This window comes from Coffea arabica, chromosome 2e (genome assembly GCF_036785885.1).
Source record: "Coffea arabica cultivar ET-39 chromosome 2e, Coffea Arabica ET-39 HiFi, whole genome shotgun sequence".
Taxonomy (NCBI): domain Eukaryota; kingdom Viridiplantae; phylum Streptophyta; class Magnoliopsida; order Gentianales; family Rubiaceae; genus Coffea; species Coffea arabica.
Genome location: NC_092313.1, coordinates 29,453,602 through 29,472,356, shown reverse-complemented (window position 1 = coordinate 29,472,356; position 18,755 = coordinate 29,453,602). Strand labels below are relative to the sequence as shown.

Below are 18,755 nucleotides of genomic sequence, written 5' to 3'. Positions count from 1 at the left end.
ATCTATTTTGGGGTAGGCCGCCTACTTGTAACATAGACAGTTGGATCAAGCAGGGACAATTGGATCATCCGTCCCTTAGATTGGTAGTCATAATTTGGATGGGGACAGAAATGATTGTAACCCTTGATAACTATTTCTAAATATTAGTGTAACGCTTTATGAACAAATTGTAATTCATTGTAAATTAGTTGTATGTTTGTCTTTTATGTTAGAGTTATGTGGTATATGCTGTGAACCGTATAACTTATAATTTCTCTTATTTGCAGAATTTGGACGGACGTGACTTCTTTCCCATAGATTTTCTTTCTATTTTCTACAGTGCATACTTATCTTCATTTATTAATAAAGTTAAGATCAGTCAAATTTAAAATAATTATGTCTCTTGCCGATAAATAAAGACATATATTATGCATTCAGATGTACATTATGAGAAATGGAAAGAGACTCCGCTAGAGAGAAATCAAATCCAATTTGGAATTAAATTATTTCAAACAGTTGTCTCTTACAACCATCATCGTAACCCCTTTTCCATTCATAATCTGGCCATCATAGCCAAAAAATAATGTTTACATTATGTTAAGAGTAAGACTCACCCTTGAAAGTACCAATTGTTTACAAGTGTTTATACGTTATACTGATGAACAAATTTGGACTGTGCATCATCTGTGTTGCTTAATGCCTTAATCAAATGGTGAAACATTGTTGTACATTTTGACTTTTTGCACATAACTAAAATGGACCGTGATTTCAATTACGAAATGAGTTACTCAAAAAAAAAAAAGAAAAGTGAAATGAGTTATCAACGCTTCTTATGTTTAAAAATCATTTTTGTTTTATGATCAGAGAAATGGAGGATCCTAATCATGTAGCTTACTGTCAAGCTTCATTACAAAATTATCTTACATAGAAATTTTTATAAGGTATAAATGGAGGATCCCGATTTCCAGTCAAAAGCTTCATCCTTCACTATCTTTCCCTATATATATGTAACACAATACTCCATTCGTTCCATAAAGATAATCTCGAAAAATTTTATGTCGGTCAAGATCAACTATTAGGCATGTCTAATAATTGTTCTCTAATCAATGAAAAAGTTTCACATGGACACAGAAGAGTTCGACTTGGTTTCATTTAACATGTTAAGTGACCCATTTAACATGTGAATTAACAAGTGGGATTTTTTATGTTTAGGTGGAGCTTTCTATTAGTTTTGGATCAACTATTAGGCATATTTTGTAGTTACTCCGAATCCACATAAAACTTCTCAGATAACCTCACTTCCAATTTCACACAAATTAAGAAGCATAGTTAACATAATGATTTTTATTTAGTAATCTTCTTATATGCCCTTCCATTGATACTCCCTCCGTCCTACTTTGATAGTTTTGTTTTTCGTCTTCATCTATTCCAAATTATAGTTCATTTTTTAATTGAAAAATATAGTTAACTTTTAATTTCTCTAAAATACCCTCATTTAATATACTTTATTATAGTAAATATAACCTACCTTATTTAAGACAGTCAACTTTTTCACCAACAATTGCTTTGATATATGTCTTGAATGGAGTAATATACCATCAGTATTGCTGTTATAATTAATGTAAAGGTATAGTGATTAGTTATATTTCTAATATTAATGAAATGGTATTTTAGGGAAACAATAGGTTAGATTTAATTTTTAACAAAGTTAAAACAATGTGAGAAAAAACTAAACTATTAAAGTGGGACGGAGAGAGTACTTATTATTTCTAATCGAATGGATGATTAATAGAATAGCATCTTTTAGAACATTTATTATTGCTCATTAAGATGCACATTAATTATAGGTATAGTAGTAAGTCCATATACCAACTATCATTTTAAAAAGGAAACAGGCCTATAATTAATAACAAACACAAAGAAAGTGAATCATCTTTACGGGATGAAGGAAGTATTATTTTGAAGCATTGAATTTTTGCGTTTTTTGGGTCGGGCATCATATATATATATATATATATATATATATATATATATAATAAAGTCGTATTCTCATTTTTATCGCTTTATGCTTTTTCTTTCCTACGTGGCTTAACGACAGGGCAAGTGGTTTCAACACGCTCTATAAAATAACCTACGCTCTTCCATCTCTCTCTTCTTTTGCCTTTGTTCATTTATTCCATGATTTCCACCTTTTTTAAAAAAAATAATCTATGCTCTATATGGAGCTTATCAATTTCTTTTCATAAGCACGAAATCAATTATCAATATTTATCTAAATTAAATTTCAAATATAAAACCGTCCTTATCATCTATGTATGGCTTATAAAACCGTCCTTAGCATTCTATCCTATATTCGCGGCCGATTATCATTCTATCATAATCATATATTTGCGGCCGCTTGCTCCTCTTTTGGTTTGTGAACTTCTAGGTATAACAACAAGGTATGACCTGTATAATTTCTTTAGCATGCACGCCTTATGTAAAACTATTTTTTATTATCATCTTTTTATATTCTTATCAATATCTCTTTATATCCTTATCAATTCTTATTTTCTACCAAAAGTTATGTACTTTAAGCAACTTAAATTAAGATAAAACTACTTTTAATATTCTTATCAATATCTCTTTATATTCTTATCAATTCTTATTTCCTACCCAAAGTTACGTACTTTCAGTAACTTAAATTAAGATAAAACTACTTTTAATATTTTTATCAATATCTCTTTATATGCTTATCAATTCTTATGCCTACATATAGCCTCTTTATATGGTTAGGTATTTCCAGTGCAAGCGATTGGCACATTAAAGCGTCAATTTTGGGTTTCCACTCCTCTTGATTATCAGATAAATTTTCCTTCGACATACATTTTTCTTTTTTAAAAAGACATGTTCATCTTCAATTGTAAGAATTTAGTAACATGCCTTGAATTTTGTGTGTTTTGGTTTTATTTTCTATTTGTTTTGTATGAAGAGATAGGATTTAAAATAGTATTTTCATCGTAAGTTTTCATATAGAAACATGTTAGATGTTTCCACCGAATTGAACAACATCTAACATGCTATAGGATGCATGTTAGATGTTTGTTAATTTGCCTTTGTTTCGTTTGTCCAAGGTATTGGGCTTGTAGCTGGTGCTGTGGATCCTTGCTCAGCACATACTCCAAGAGTTGAATTTGTTATTTTCGCCGACCTTTTTTTCCAACCACATGTAAGTCTGTTAGTTACTTTAGTTGAACTATCTATTCTATGTTTTTCATTGCTATTAAACATTCATATTATAAGCATTTGGCCTATGCCTCTTGAGTGATCATGAACTGAGAGGGGCAAATTTATTTTCGTTCCTTTTGCGAAGACAAAATGTCTACTAAATTTTCATCTTGAATTGTGAGTGATCATGGGCTTTGTTGTTCAGAATTGTAAATATACTTAAGAAAGGTTATAATAGAATATACATTAAGTTTGTATTTCATATCGACATTTTTATAAAATTGACTAAATAGTTTATTATTTTTCGAAGATTCCCGTTCAACGAACGGTTACAAAACTAGTTTGTTATTAAACTTGAGCCAGACCTCCCGAACAGGTTAAAGCCAAGACGTAATCAAATGCCCAATCCAAACATTCAAAACTACTAATTGGTAAAGACTAGATCAAAACCTGAAACTGGACCCTTTCCAGGACAAAATTTCTATAAAGAGGCGTTTTCTTTTCGGGCATGCTTTGTCCTTTACTCTTCTTTCATTTAATTTATCGTTTTTGGGTATTCTTCTTTGGGTTATTATTACTTTACCCCCTTCAACTATATCACTACTATCATTTTATCCTCTAATATTATCTTTTAGTCACTTTACCCCTATAAGTATTTCAACTCAACATGTTAAAAAATTTTGGACAAAAATACCCTTTTATTCTATAGCATTACTACATTGTTATTACTATTTCATTCCTTTAAATTATAGTGATATAATCACTTTAATTCCTAACATTATTTTCTAAACATTTTACTTCATCGTTAATCTAACTAGTATGATAAAAAAAATTTTAAATATATTTACCCCTATATATATAATTAAAAATAAAAAAATTAGAATGATTATTCTTCTTTTTTTTCACTTTAAGAGATCCAAAAATATAAAAATAAAAGAGTTTTCTCAAATTTCTTTTTTCACACTTATTAATACTAGGAAAAGAAAAGGAGATAGAAAAGAAGGAGACAGAAAATTAGATTTTGCAAAGAAAAAAAAAGTCTAACATTATCGTATTAATTTAAGGTTGTTGGAATTATGATTGAAATCTGGTGATAAACAATAAAGTAAAATAATTTTTTTTAAAAAATTGAGCTCTCTCTCTCTCTCTATCTCTCTCTCCCCCTCTCCCTTCTCCTCCCGATCTTTTTTTTTAATATTAATAAGATTGCCAAGAAGAAAGAGATTAATACTTTGACTTTTTTTTTCTTGATACTAAAGAGGAGAAGAGCCACTCTAAATTTTTTATTATTTTTATTATGCAAAAAGAAGGGTACTTTCTTCTCAAGTTTTTTAACTTACTAAATTGGTTTAATGGTAGGATAAATTGCTTAAAAAATAACTCTATGGGAAAAATTGATAATGAAGTTATAGTTCATGGGGGTAAAGTGATAGTAACTTTAAGAGCTAAACTTGTCTTTTACTTTAATTAACAAACTCCGTTAAATTTGATCGTTAGTTTTGGGGGTAAAGTGACTAAAAGATAACGTTAAGGGGGAAATTGATAGTGACACCAAATGTTAAGAGGGTAAAGTGATAATAACCTTTCTTCTTTTATTTTTAGTTAACCCATACCTAACTTTCTAAGAATAAAATTTTTTTGTTTTTATTTCATTTCATACATTTCCTAAATCTTCAACAATAGAAAGGTCTGATAGACACCTAAAGGACAAAAAGATTAAAAAAAGCCACTCTAAATTTTTTATTATTTTTATTATACAAAAAGAAGGATACTTTCTTCTAAAGTTTTTTAACTTGCTAAATTGGTTTAATGGTAGCATAAATTGCTTAAAAAATAACTCTATGGGAAAAATTGATAATGAAGTTATAGTTCATGGGGGTAAAGTGATAGTAACTTTAAGGGCTAAACTTGTCTTTTTACTTTAATTAACAAACTCCGTTAAATTTGATCGTTAGTTTTGGGGGTAAAGTGACTAAAAAATAACATTAAGGGGGAAATTGATAGTGACACCGAACGTGAAGGGTGTAAAGTGATAATAATCTTTCTTCTTTTATTTTTAGTTATCCCTTACCTAACTTTCTAAGAATCAAAGTTTTTTGTTTTTATTTCATTTCATACATTTCCTAAATCTTCAACAATAGAAAGGTCTGATAGACACCTAAAGGACAAAAAGATTAAAAAAAAACCGTTTGATACACAAATCGAGTCCATAGACTCCTTGGATTCTTGGTCCCTAATTCCAAAATGAGAAATTTTTTCTTCTCTTTTTTTAAATGAGCCAATTTGGCACTTCACAAAAGTTTCCAATTATTTTACATGCAGCAAGCAAAAGTTAAATCTGCCAACTTTGCGTCGAATTTGATAAATGAGCATATTACTATAGGCTATAGATATTTTTGCTACTTCCTTATCAAGAGGATCTATATTAGATTGAGATTTCCGAACTTAGAGATTTTGGATTCAAATTTATTTTCTCTTCCCTACTTCTTAAATTCAACTCCTTCCTTGCTAAAAAACATAAAAGAAAAAAATCAGATCTTTCAATTTCAATCGAACATTAACTTATATATATATATATATATATATATATATATATATATATATATATAAAAGTTATGTTACTTGAATCTAAATTACATGCTTGCGTGTAACATATCTACATGATTTTGTCTCAATAAACCTTTCAATTCTTCAAAGGTCACGAATATTTATTTATTTATTTATTTATTTATTTTGTCTTTTGTGGTCAAGTAAAGATTAAGAAAAAAAAAAGATGCTAATGTTGGAACACAATTGACGTACTTTTTTTTTTTCCGACACATAAGTATCCGAGCCTTCGACCCGACTAATCCCTTGCGGCCCGAGAGAAGAGGCCAATTTCTCTTGAACACGTTAATCTAGGGACTCGATCCTTGGTGGTCATATTTTAAAGAGGAGCAACACATCACATGATCTACCCCGAGTTAGGCACAATTGACGTACTTGACATCGACAAAAAATTGGTGCCAAATTTAAGTCTTCAACCCTTTTTTTTCTTGTACGGAAAATTTTCTTATTTGATTACAAATACTTCATATAAATGAGGCCTGGATTGTCCACATATTGCTATGTACATTTGTCTTAATTCAAAGACTCGTCAAGCAATTTTTATTTGACAGTTCGTGAGCTATAATTGAAACAAAAATCCAAGAGTTCAACCACTAAAGACTGAAAATACTGAAATTACATTTCACATAGGTACATGGGGGATCAATATATTGTTCAGTCGCCGCACATGCCTTCGCTGGCCAAAAGAAAATGAGAATTATATATATGAAATTTTCAAAAAAAATATTTTTACATCACTATTTTGTAAATGTAACCCTACAGACCAAAGAAAAATATTTATTCTAGGTACTAAATTTTTTTGATTTCCGTCACTAATTTGTAGTAAGTCATTGTATACATGTACCTAGAAGTAATTTTCATGACAAGTGTTAAGACTAGAAGTAAAAGTCAAGGGTCATACACTGCTAATAAGTAAAAACAAATTCAGTACTTCGATGTGTTTGTAGGGCAATAGTGGGTTCTTTTTAATTTTGATTTGGGCAGAATGTCCCAAGAACCCTCAAACTATTACAAAATTAAACTTTTAGCTCTTCAATTATCAAATGAGCACTTTTAACTCTCTTAACTAATTAAAACATATACTTATACCTCTTATGTTAACTTGAATCGTTATCTTCAACAAAACAGTAAATGTAGTTCTTGACACTTTGGGTGCTGTTTTTATTAGATATAACGACTCAGGTTGATAGAAACGCTTTGTGTATTTGTTTTAATTAGTTAGAGGGTTAAAACTGCTTATTTAATAGTTGAAAAGTCAAAAGTTAAATATTATAATAGTTTGAGGCTATACAGTAGCAACTACTTTGGGACAATCAATGAAATGAAGCAAATAACACTATGGGAAGAAGGAAATAACCAAAAGATTTCACCCGATTTAGCTGGCATAGCATATTTTTTCTGTAGCAATGGTATATATTGCGGAAAGGGCAGGTAGCTGTACACCGACTTGATATAGAATGAAGCCGGTAATACCAAATACCAAACACCAAAGGAATAATAAAACACATTCAAACCACCATTCTTTTGTTTTTTGGGTTAGGAAACCAATACGAACTAACCCTTATCAAGCTAAGAAGAATTGACCATAAACTTTTTTGGTTGTATTATATGCTACTAGCTACCTTCCGTCATGTGGAAGCAGCGCTATAAGAAATACGGTCTATCTAACGATTGCTTATTGGACATTCGTTAAGATGTGGTTCAAGTGTTAAATTTTTGGAAATATAAAATTAATTAGAAAATTTATAATTGTAATAGTGGATAGTAATTGTTGATGTGTGCATATACATGGTAGGTTAGGTAAAATTTAGGTATGCTGACAAATGCCGATTGAGCACTTATTAGGAAAATTCTAAGAAATAATATATAGTGTGTCATTAGTGTTTTTATTAGTTGGTGAATAAGATAAGTAACCTTGCAAAATGCAAGTGAAAGTTTGAAATTTTCCTTCATAATATCCCACCATCCAAATTCATTTGCATTTGTGCGTAAACTTGTATAAACCTTTCATCTTCCACAAACTTTTCAAGATGGGATCATCACTTACTATATCCAACCACGATAGATGCTACAACCCCCAGGTTATCAAGAGGATCTCATTCTGTAAAATTGCATTGGACTGAGATTGGCAAACTTAAACCATACAGACTAAACAAATACGGGTAAACTGTTTTTCTTAGAGCGTGTTTATGTAATTTTCTCTCAATGAAACTTCCCAATTTTTTTTGTCCGTTGACGAATTGAAAGTTAACCTGGTAAACATCGTCAACCGTGTAGGACTATGACCGATGCTAAGTGTTGGGTATTTAAGGACAAAAAAGTTGGTTGAATAATAGTAAAGTTTTTCATTGTTGCTCTTCGTGCGGAAAGTCTTATATTTGATTATAAAAACTCTATGAAAACGGAGGCCTGCATTATCCTCACATGGCTACATGCATTTGCCTGTAATGAGCAGACTCAACTACCAACTTCATTTGACTGTTTCTAAGCTGGAAGAAGCAAAATCCAAGAGTTTAACCACTAAAGACTAAACCCTTGTATTTAATTTTAACATAGATAGCAACTACCTCAACTTTGGGACCATCAATAAAATAAAGCACACACTAACAATGGGAAGAAGGAAATAATCCCAAGATTTCACATGGTTAATTAGCATATTTTTCCATAGCAATTGAATATGTGGTGGCTGAAACAATCTATATACATCAAGAACATTGTATATGTATACTATTAACCTTATGGCAATCAATCAAGCAATTTGAGTTATTCGTATAATTAACCATAAAATTATGATTGGACTCGAGCTTTTGTCTAGTTCACTATCTTAATTTTTAATTTTTTATTCAAATGAAAGAACCAAATGATAAGTACTTAAGACCATATACACACACACGGACCCTTGCTTTATTCTTTTGAAAAACCAATCTGAACTAACCCTATGAAGGTAGCTGGCAAGAATTGACCATAAATTGTTTTGGTTGTATATTTTACTACCCACTTTCCTCTATGGAGATCTATAAGAAATAAAATGTATCATGTCGTTTGTGTTTGTATTAGTTGATGAATAAGTTAAACATCCATGCAAAGAATGGGGTCATATTTTGACATTCAATTCAAAGCTTCAATTCACCTACATGAGTATGGTTTGCTCCACATAGTAACTTCCATCAACTTGCTCATTTTTATATACATTATCCTTATTCAAGAAAACAATAATATTCTTTTGATTCTGTCAAAAGAGAATATTCAAGGACTAAAAGGGTGTTGGTAAACTCATTAAATATTTAAAATTAATGAATTAGGTATGTTTTAAATTAATCTTGTTTGGTAACAAAAATTTCTTACTTCTGAATACAACATGAATCACTTAACATTTTACTTCTAAACAAACAGGAATCACTTAACATTTTACTATATGTCCACTATGTATGTGTTCGGAAAGTAGGGTTTTTTCTTAATATTTTGTGAGTATATTCAATTTTGGACCCTTAAACTATAGATGCACCAATTTTAGTTTTCAAATTTTAATTTTAGACATTTTATCCCCATCATACTTTAGTTCTTAAATTTAATTTTTGACACTTTACCCCCTAAATTAGCTAGTATGAATCTATCTCACTTTATTCATTAAATCATGAGCATCACTTGCTTACTATTTTGTTAGTTTTGATACATTCATAGGATGTATTTCATACTTTAGGGGTAAACTATCCAAAATTAAAGTTTAAAAACTAAAACGGGATGAATTTCATATTTTTAGGGATAAAAAGTCCAATATTAAAATTTAAAAATTAAAATGGAAGTGTTTCTATAGTTTAACGGTCTAACATGGGATTTAGCTTATTGTTGTGGTTGGATTAATTGCAGAGTCCAAATCACTCTCTAGATGTACCACTTAAATTTATACCAACAGTAAACAACTAATTGCATAAAAAAATCAGATCAGTTATACAATATGTTTATTTATGCATGATACTAATTTGAACTATGCATAATCTGTTGTTGCATAATCAAATGGTAAACATGCTTGTACATTCTGTTCTTTGCATATAACTAGGGTTGACCAGATTTCCACAATGAACAATCGAGTTATCAACACCTCGTGTCTCTAAAAATAATTTTGCGCAATAATTTTAAGAGAAATAGAGGATCTAATCACGTAATTTGCGGTCAACATTCAATTATAAATCATTTTGAATTATAATTTTGAATAAGGTAAATGGAGGATTGTAATCATGCAGTTTGTAGTCAAATCTTCATTCTTGACTTTCTTCTCCTATATATATATATATATGTAGCAGAACAGTTTGTACTTCAGGCACACATAAGATAAACTAGGAGGGGAAAACACAGCAATATTAGTTCACATAAAATACAAGAGCAAGAATGATTGGTGCAGGGAAGGTGGTGTGTGTTACAGGAGCTTCAGGATACATAGCTTCATGGCTGGTGAAGCTGCTGCTTGAGCGCGGTTATACTGTTAAAGCTTCAGTTCGTGACCTCAGTAAGTCCATTTTTTCTCCATGGATTTGTTGTTCCATGCATTTGTTCTTCTCATTCATGAGCAGAATCATCAATCAAGAATGGTCCCTGTATCCTGTTTGCATACAGGTCTCTAGGATATTATTATTGTTTTGTTATGCCTGTTACCAACTTGAACCATACTGCACGCTGTACATGTGGAGTCTTATACTTTACCATTCCTTGAAAGTGCTTAGAAGTACTTTTTTTAATTAAAACTTTCTCATGTTTAAGAGTTTTAGATGGATACGGAGATAATTCTAAGATCCTTAAAGAAATTTTATTCATTATTTCCCATTTCTTTGCTTGAGTGGTGGGAATAAATGGAGAGAAAGTTTGCACAGTTCATCACGAGTCCTTGAATTGCTTTTTTGCTCTCAAATAAACATAAGAACTAAGGTGTTCTAAGTGGCAACGATTATACATTCTCTATAGAGGATAGTAAAGAGTTGTCATCTCCTTTCTTTGCTTTTGTTCTCTTTTCTCTCTCAATGTAAGATTTTTCTTCTTTCATATTCTATCCTGAACTTCCAAAGCAAGCGTAAATGTCACTAACAAGTCTGAGTACTACCTACAAATGCACAGATGACCCAACAAAAACAATGCATTTGACTTCACTTGATGGAGCCAAGGAGAGGCTTCTTTTGCTTAAGGCAAACTTGCTAGAAGAGGGATCCTTTGATGAAATAGTTAATGGATGCGAAGGTGTTTTTCATACTGCATCTCCTTGTCAATTTTCAGTTCCAGCCAGAGATCCACAGGTACGTCTATGTCACCAGTTTGGATGGTTTTTTAATAAACTGTTTTCAGGAACGGCACTTTTTGTTGTTTGCTACGTTAAATTTATATATACATGTGAAAAAAAAGTATATGTGAGATAAAAACATAACTAGATTCGCGACAAAAATTTTCTGAAAAACATGGTATTAGCATTCAGCAAACAGAGCCCGTGGAATATAAAATTCTTCAAAGATTTCCCAGATTTAATTTCTAGACTTCTTATTATATGCTTTTAATGCAACATTAGTATAGTCACCGCAGTGAAATTATTTCTTCACTATCTATTATCTAAGATGATAATAGTTCATTCACATGTAACTTTTAACTTCAAACAACTTCAGAACATGATCTGGGGCTGATATAGGTAGTGCAGAGAACAGAATATGTGGAGATTCACTTAATTGCGAGCATAATTAGTTTGAGCTTGACACAGTATGCTTTAGTTATCAGGAGTAACGAAAAGCTACAATAAAAATTTCACACATGATGTACCTACTTAACTCAATGAATTTGCAGTGGTATCTAAAAACAGAATTTTGGTGTCGTAGCTCTTTATAGGTATGAACCGAAAATTGATTTCCGTTTAATTTCCTGAATAATGACTCAATTCTTGTTCTGCCTTCAATTTTTAGGCGGAACTACTGGACCCTGCAGTAAAGGGAACACTGAATGTGCTACGATCTTGTGCAAGAGTTCCATCGGTCAAGAGAGTGGTTCTAACATCCTCAATGGCAGCAGTTATAAACAATACTGATTTAAAGGATGATGTGGTGGTTGACGAGAGCTGGTTTTCAGATCCATCATACTGTGAAAAGAATGAGGTGTGTAACCATTACTATATTCTTCCTGCAAAAACTATCTTTGAAGTCATATACATACTAGTATAATTTTCGCTTTCAAATGGACAAAGTCTGATGGTATTTTAATTTGGTCCAAGTATGGAGAAAAGATAAGATATCTGCATGACTTGATAGAAATTTCTCACAAATTATCAGAAATACTGAATTAATTCTGAGGATTAGCATGGTGGTCAGATATATATATATATATATATAAATATTCACTGATGCAGGTATGGTTTCTGTAATTGAAAAACAATGCTTTGTTAGCAGCTTACCAAATTTTTGGTGTTTCAGTTGTGGTATATGTTATCGAAGACCTTGGCTGAGAATGCTGCGTGGAAATTTGCAAAGGAGCATGGCATTGACATGGTTGCAATAAATCCAGCATTGGTCATTGGTCCTCTCTTGCAGCCAACGATCAACCAAAGTGTAGAACTCATCCTGAACCTAGTAACAGGTAATTTCAGGAAACTATTAGGTCACTTAATCATCATTTTTATCTCTGAAAATGTTGATCTAGTGTGAGCTTTATCACTCGCTAAATGTTTGTATTCTCAAATTCAAACAAAGAAAGGATGGCTCAATGAACTCCTGTGAACAAGGCTTCGTGCAGTCATACTGATATCTAAACTTATATCCTGGCAAGAATGATCATTCTAGTTAATGGCAATACAGGGGCTCAATCATTTCCCAATGCAACTCTGCCATGGGTTGATGTTAGAGATGTTGCCTGTGCACATATTCTCGCCTTTGAAATCCCTTCTGCTAATGGAAGATATTGTCTCGTTGAAAGATTTGCAAACGGTTCTCAGCTCCTCGAGGTTCTTCAAGAACTTTACCCCACTCTCGAATTCCCGGCAAAGTGAGTGTATTTTTCCCTTCTTAATTATGTGTTATTTAGGCTCTTTGATCCATTTTTGGTATCTGCACTGCATTTGAAGACCTGTGACCTCCTCAACAACATTATGGAAAAGAAAAGAATTTACTGAACAGTCCATGCATCATCCAGCTTGAAATTGGCAATTAATCTGGTTTCTGATTTAAAGATTACCCTTCATCAAACATGAAAGATTTATGATCTTTACATACTTTTGCAGCGTATCATTCTTTCATTTTTATCTACACTTTTGTTTACTATTGATTTCAAAAATTGTTTTGTCATCCGACAGATTCATCGACTGTAGCAGCCTTACTTTTCCAGACTACAAAATATCTCAAGAAAAAGTCAGAAGTTTAGGGATTCACTACATCCCTTTGGAGATGAGCCTAAAGGATACCATGAAAAGCTTCGAGGAGAAGAATTTAGTTAGTCTTTAAATCATACCATAATGTGCCTGTAAACAAAATATGGTCTCTGATAAATGGCCTCTCCAAATTTACCTTCTAGTCCTCCATTTGTTTTCCAGTTTGTCAATAGATAACGTACTAGAAAATTGTGCTTTTCATTCTCAAACTTTCCCATTCTGCATTTTACAATTGCTGATTCCCGGGTGGCAGAACTATATGCCATTCTAGACTTTCTAGTATGTAAATGTAGCTTTAAAATTTATAAAGATGGTCTGTAATTTCTTATTGTGACGTCTTTCTTGACTCAAAATTGTTGGTGGCAAGAAGGGATGCTATTATAAAATGTACTTAATTGTGATTGAAAATTTGTTTAAAATATGATGAAGTTAATTAATTCTGTTAATTTGATTTCTCTCTAACTTTGTAAACACAAGTAGAAAATTCTTGGATTATTGTTTTAGCGGGATAGCTTCGAAAAGCTTCAGCAGATTACTTGGAAAACTTGGTGAGTGATTATTCTAGCTGGCTCAAGCTAGCTGCATTGGTGCTTCACGTGCGTTTGATAAAACTAAAGTTTGAAAACTGAAATCTGAATTAATTAAGATACTGAATTGTTAATTACTAAATTTAATACATTTGAGTATATATCACATTAAGTGATACGTAAACAACTTATCATTTATTTTTTGGAGCAAGTTTTGCCAGGAAATTCAATGTCAATTAATTAATTTAGATGTTCTATTTTTGGCTATCAAACACGTTTAAACATGTTAAGATTTAAATCATTAAATTTAAATAATTAACTGGGTTATCGAATAGGACGCTAATCTTGACCTTACTCCATCTTCTCTTTAGTTACGAGAAAATATTCTTCATACTTCTGTTTGAAAGAAATGTTTGAGGTAAGCTTGCATATGTCTTATGGCAAATAATAGAAAGGGTAGGGCTAAATCCACACCCCCTCAGTCTAAATCTACACCTCTATTATTAAGATGACAAAAATACCCATAGCAATTTGATAAAAAAAATTATCAATACAAAAACATGTCTTTTCATACAACTAGAGATGTTTATAAAACCAATTACAAATTTTAATTAATTAAAATTGTTTGATACTATCATCTTAATTATTGATCCACTAGTGTTTTTCAAAATTATACTTCAATCAACTTTCAAGTGCAATGTGTCAAAAAGGTAAAAATATTTTCCTAACACAATTAAAAGAAAAAAAAGTCTCTCATCGCCTCTTATATGATAAAAAGAGATAAAAACATTCTCTGCACCAAATAAGAGAAAAAAATAAATGCCATCAAAATAAATAAAAAATGTCAAAAATTTTAAGACTATTCATAATGATGTTGTAATTTTAAACCCAAATTAGTACTATCCAATAAATTAGCACCACCTTCAATGTTATAAATTTAGAAATTTTATATAATAAATTTCTAATAATTTAATATTTAATTTTTATTCTCGACCAACAAGACAAGATAATTACTTGATTCATACGACAACATTTGTTTCAATAAAATGGTTATAAATTAGTTAGGGAAAATGACCAATTTTGTCCCTAAAATTTTTTATAGTGTCAATTTCATCCTTATATAATTTTTTTGATTAATTTGATCCCTAAACTTATTTACCGGTTCCAATTGAGGAACACCGCAGCGGCGCCACCATGTAAATTCTATCAAACTGCTAATTGAACAACTAAGTAAGGGTATTTTAGGTACTTCAATGCTGGGGTAGTAACAAAAGAAGTAAAATCGATGACGGACCCAATTCTAAACCTAGGGTTCATCCAAAAAAAAGGAGATCTAAATAAATTCACAAATTTCCCAAACTTGTGCACAAAATCACTGCAATGAAATGTATACGAGAAGGAATTGGGACAAAGCATTCTCAAGCTCAACTAGTGATCGAGTCCCAAACAGCATTGGCTCAAATGGATCAGAATTAGAAAGCTTGATTTATGAAGGAAATGACAAATATTATAATGGAGAAAAAATCATGGACGCCACTGCCTTCAACAATGCCGAATTGTGACTGTATGGATGTAATTTTTTGTATGTGCTAAATGTTAAGATTTTTTTTTTTGATAAAAACTGAAAAAGTTTCATATAAAAGTAAGTGCTCAAATAGTTGGTGACGAAATTAGTCACACAAGAGCTTCCCATTAGCTAAAACTAAACTAAGCTACTGGACTGAAAAAGCATACTGGGACTCGAGTACTACTACTGTAGGAGCTTGAAGAACATGATAAAGTTGATAGAATTGTTCAATGATGGCAACGCAAATTCCAGAAAAGATCAGCTTGCAACCAATCCACTATCATGCGGTAAGCCTCCTGTGTTAAATGAATTCCATCCTAGCTGACGTATCTTTCGAGATCACGGCAAGCCTTTACACCTAGAAATCCACACATTCGCGTCTCATTGAAGTTGTACAGCCCTCCAACTCCACAACAAGCTTTTTGCAGCTCAAAACCTTCAGTTTCACCTAGTTTGAGAAACTGTTCATATGCAGCGTAGTAGTCTCCATAGACGATTGTTACATATGGGTACTTCTCTTGCAGCTCGGCAATCGCCTTCTTCAGGTGATCATTGTGGAAAGTTGCAAAGCTGTTCAATAGCCATATGCAATGATTCTCGTCGAACTCATCTACTTCGCTTCTAGCCCAAACTTTGTAAGATAAATTGGCAGACATCCCATTGGAAAGTTGCCAGGAACCACTATTGTCCTTGCTCCAAAACTAATAACTTTCTCAACAGCATGCTTAATTTTGGCAACAACTAGAGGTACTAACTCTTAAATTCTAAGCGTATCTCTAGCCTCATCAAAGTATTGAAGGAATGCATAATTATAATCGTTGTCTCCGCTTTCACCGACCATAAATAGAGCGTTTTGAAGCTTCCTTTCACAATCATTGTGGCAAAATTTGTGAAAGTGATCTTTCATCCACTGAAGCTGTACGTCAAGGGAACTGTTGGTCACTGGATTTCTAACATGATGACGAGCGAGAACAGCTGATGATAGTGCCGTAGCACCGGCTACGGTAAAATTTGCTGTTTGCTCAAAATTTGCCTTTGTATCCTTGATCGGATTCAGGAGAGGTAGACCCAGTGCCTGGGCAATGTAGTCAATCATGAGAAGTCCATCTAGAGCAACGGCCGGTGGCTTTGTGGTAGGAGAAGGTCGATGTGCTAAATGTTAAGATTTGTTGAAATATTGCTTGAATTTTGACTATGAAATAGTAGTGAATGCAGAAACGTGGTGTTTGTAAATTTTTTTGTGGTATGATCTACCCATAATGAAGAATACGATGGCTGCAATTTTGAGGGAGTAGAGAAATGCCGAAAGGGAAAATGCAGCACTAAATATTGAAATCAACAAATTGAAGGCAAAAGTGAAAATATTGTTCTTGGCTTGTATCTGTTGCTACATTTTAGTTCTTGTTGTAGTTGGAGACACCCAAAGACAAAAGCAAGGCTTGTTAGAATTGAAGATGTTGTGCTAGCTCTGGACATTGTATGAAATTTTATGGTTCATATGTTTTGGACCATGTAATGTTGTCTTCTTAAAATGAAGTAATTCTGAGTTTTCATCAAGTTAGTGATATGTTTTGGATATGGATTGTTATGGATTTATAATATTTTTGAATTCCAAGTTGTATGTTTACAAATTCAATGTTGGATATGAAGGAGAGTAGCTTAATTGAGTTTTTGGTGATACATGTATATTGTTTGGTCATTGTTAACTAAATTGGCAGAATTGCATAACATTAAGTTTGCTTGCATATGAATAATATTGTCAAATGGAATAATATGATACTCCCGCCGTCCCACTTTGATAGTGTTGTTTTCCTTTTTCGTCTGTCCCAAATTGTAGTCCACTTTCCAATTGAAGAATATAGTTGTATTTTAATTTTCTTAAAATACCCTTATTCAATGTAAGTTGTTGTTACTATAAATCTATCCCATTTAATGAGAGTTGATTTTTTTTTTTACCATCAATTCAAGTTTTCATAAAGTTGTACTCTAATTAATGTGAGGGTATTTTAGGAAAATAGCTACCTAAATTGATTGTTCCAACAAAGTTAACTACTTTTTCTTAAACTGTGTGAAAAAAAAAACTAGGACTATCAAAGTGGGACGGAGGGAGTATATAGTTATCAACTAACATAACTTCATTCAAATGGAATTAGCTATTTAGAAGCTACACAATGTTTCTAAAACAACAAATAAGCCTTAGAATCCAACTCCTAACAGCCAAAAACAATAACTTCCAAGATTCATTACAAAAACATGTGAACCCCATGAAATCAATTTCTAGCAAATTCTCAGAAATACTTGAAATCGTTGCCAAATGAAGCTAATCCTAGCCACATATTCTAGCCATTTGTTACTATCAAAAAGGACAAAAGACAAATTCAACAGCAACCACTTCAACCTACTTTAGTAGCCTACTTCAGCAGCAACTTAAACAACTACCAATAAGGACAAAAGATAAATTCCAACCACCAATCAAACAACTTCAGCAGCAACTCCTTCAGCTCCATTCATTTTCACTATACATCAGGCTCATTGAATATCATATGAGCCTGCAAATTCATGTCTAGTGAGAACCTTCAAGTGTAAGTAACAATTAATAATTTGTATAGAGTTTCAGGGTAACAAAAGGTTACTGTTTGTTTTCTCTTTTGCACGACAACCATCCTATTTCTCCAAGCTTGTGCTTGCATGTTCTTTTGCTCTACCACAAAACATGACAAAAAAAAAAAAACACATGGTCCTACACAGCCTTTGAGAGCTTTCATTTGGAGCAGCGGGTTGCACATCAATTTATTCAGGCACTTGATCAACTTGGTAACATTCAGAGCAAGTCATCTGTGTGATACACTTTCTAGATAGTCTTGTACACCCTTTGAAATTAGTTCTTAGCTCATTCGATTCTATCCTTCTTGCGTTTTTAGGCCTACCAGGAAGTTTCAATTTCTTAGGTGCATACATAGGGACCTTGTTAGATCTTTTCTAGTTATTAGGTCCATTAATTGGACCAATAGTTGGCTCATAAACCTTTAAATTTGCGTCTTCAGAGTAATATGGATGCACTAGAATTTCTAACTCAGCTCCAATCAATGCAATGCAGCCTATAACATGTGAGCAAGGTAAATTAGTGAGCTCCTATTTTTTGCATGTACATGTCCTTGCCTTTAAATCAACAACAAATGTGTTCCCATACATATGTGTCACCTCAAACTTGTCATCATCAGACCTCCTAGCAATATTTGATCTAGCATCATCTTTTGCCTTTTCAAGTTTTTTTTTTTTCGAATTTTTGGATAGATAACATCATTCTTTTTTCTCATCCACTCTCTTTCTATCTTCAATCTTTTCATTAGGTATATCCTACTGCATTCAAACATACCAAGGATGCACTTTTCTCTTGCCTCTAATATCACAGAATTAAAAACTCTCACACAGGTTATTAAGAAGAATATCACATTTGGCTTTGGTCCTAAAATGTGACATA

The 18,755-nt window shown here is 32.1% G+C and overlaps 2 protein-coding genes across 2 annotated transcripts; one reads left to right on the top strand and one right to left on the bottom strand.

The window, feature by feature from the left end:
• Positions 1–10,095: 10,095 nt before the first annotated feature.
• LOC113732327 (phenylacetaldehyde reductase-like) lies at positions 10,096–13,533 on the top strand. Its single transcript, XM_027258029.2, has 6 exons — positions 10,096–10,297; positions 10,900–11,075; positions 11,727–11,915; positions 12,231–12,393; positions 12,612–12,798; positions 13,106–13,533. The coding sequence occupies exons 1-6, from the start codon at positions 10,180–10,182 to the stop codon at positions 13,251–13,253; spliced, it is 981 nt and encodes a 326-aa protein (XP_027113830.1). The 5' UTR covers positions 10,096–10,179; the 3' UTR covers positions 13,254–13,533.
• Positions 13,534–15,591: 2,058 nt separating this feature from the next.
• On the bottom strand, positions 15,592–15,930 carry LOC140036211 (GDSL esterase/lipase At5g03980-like). Its single transcript, XM_072077528.1, has one exon. The coding sequence runs from the start codon at positions 15,928–15,930 to the stop codon at positions 15,592–15,594; it is 339 nt and encodes a 112-aa protein (XP_071933629.1).
• Positions 15,931–18,755: the final 2,825 nt, after the last annotated feature.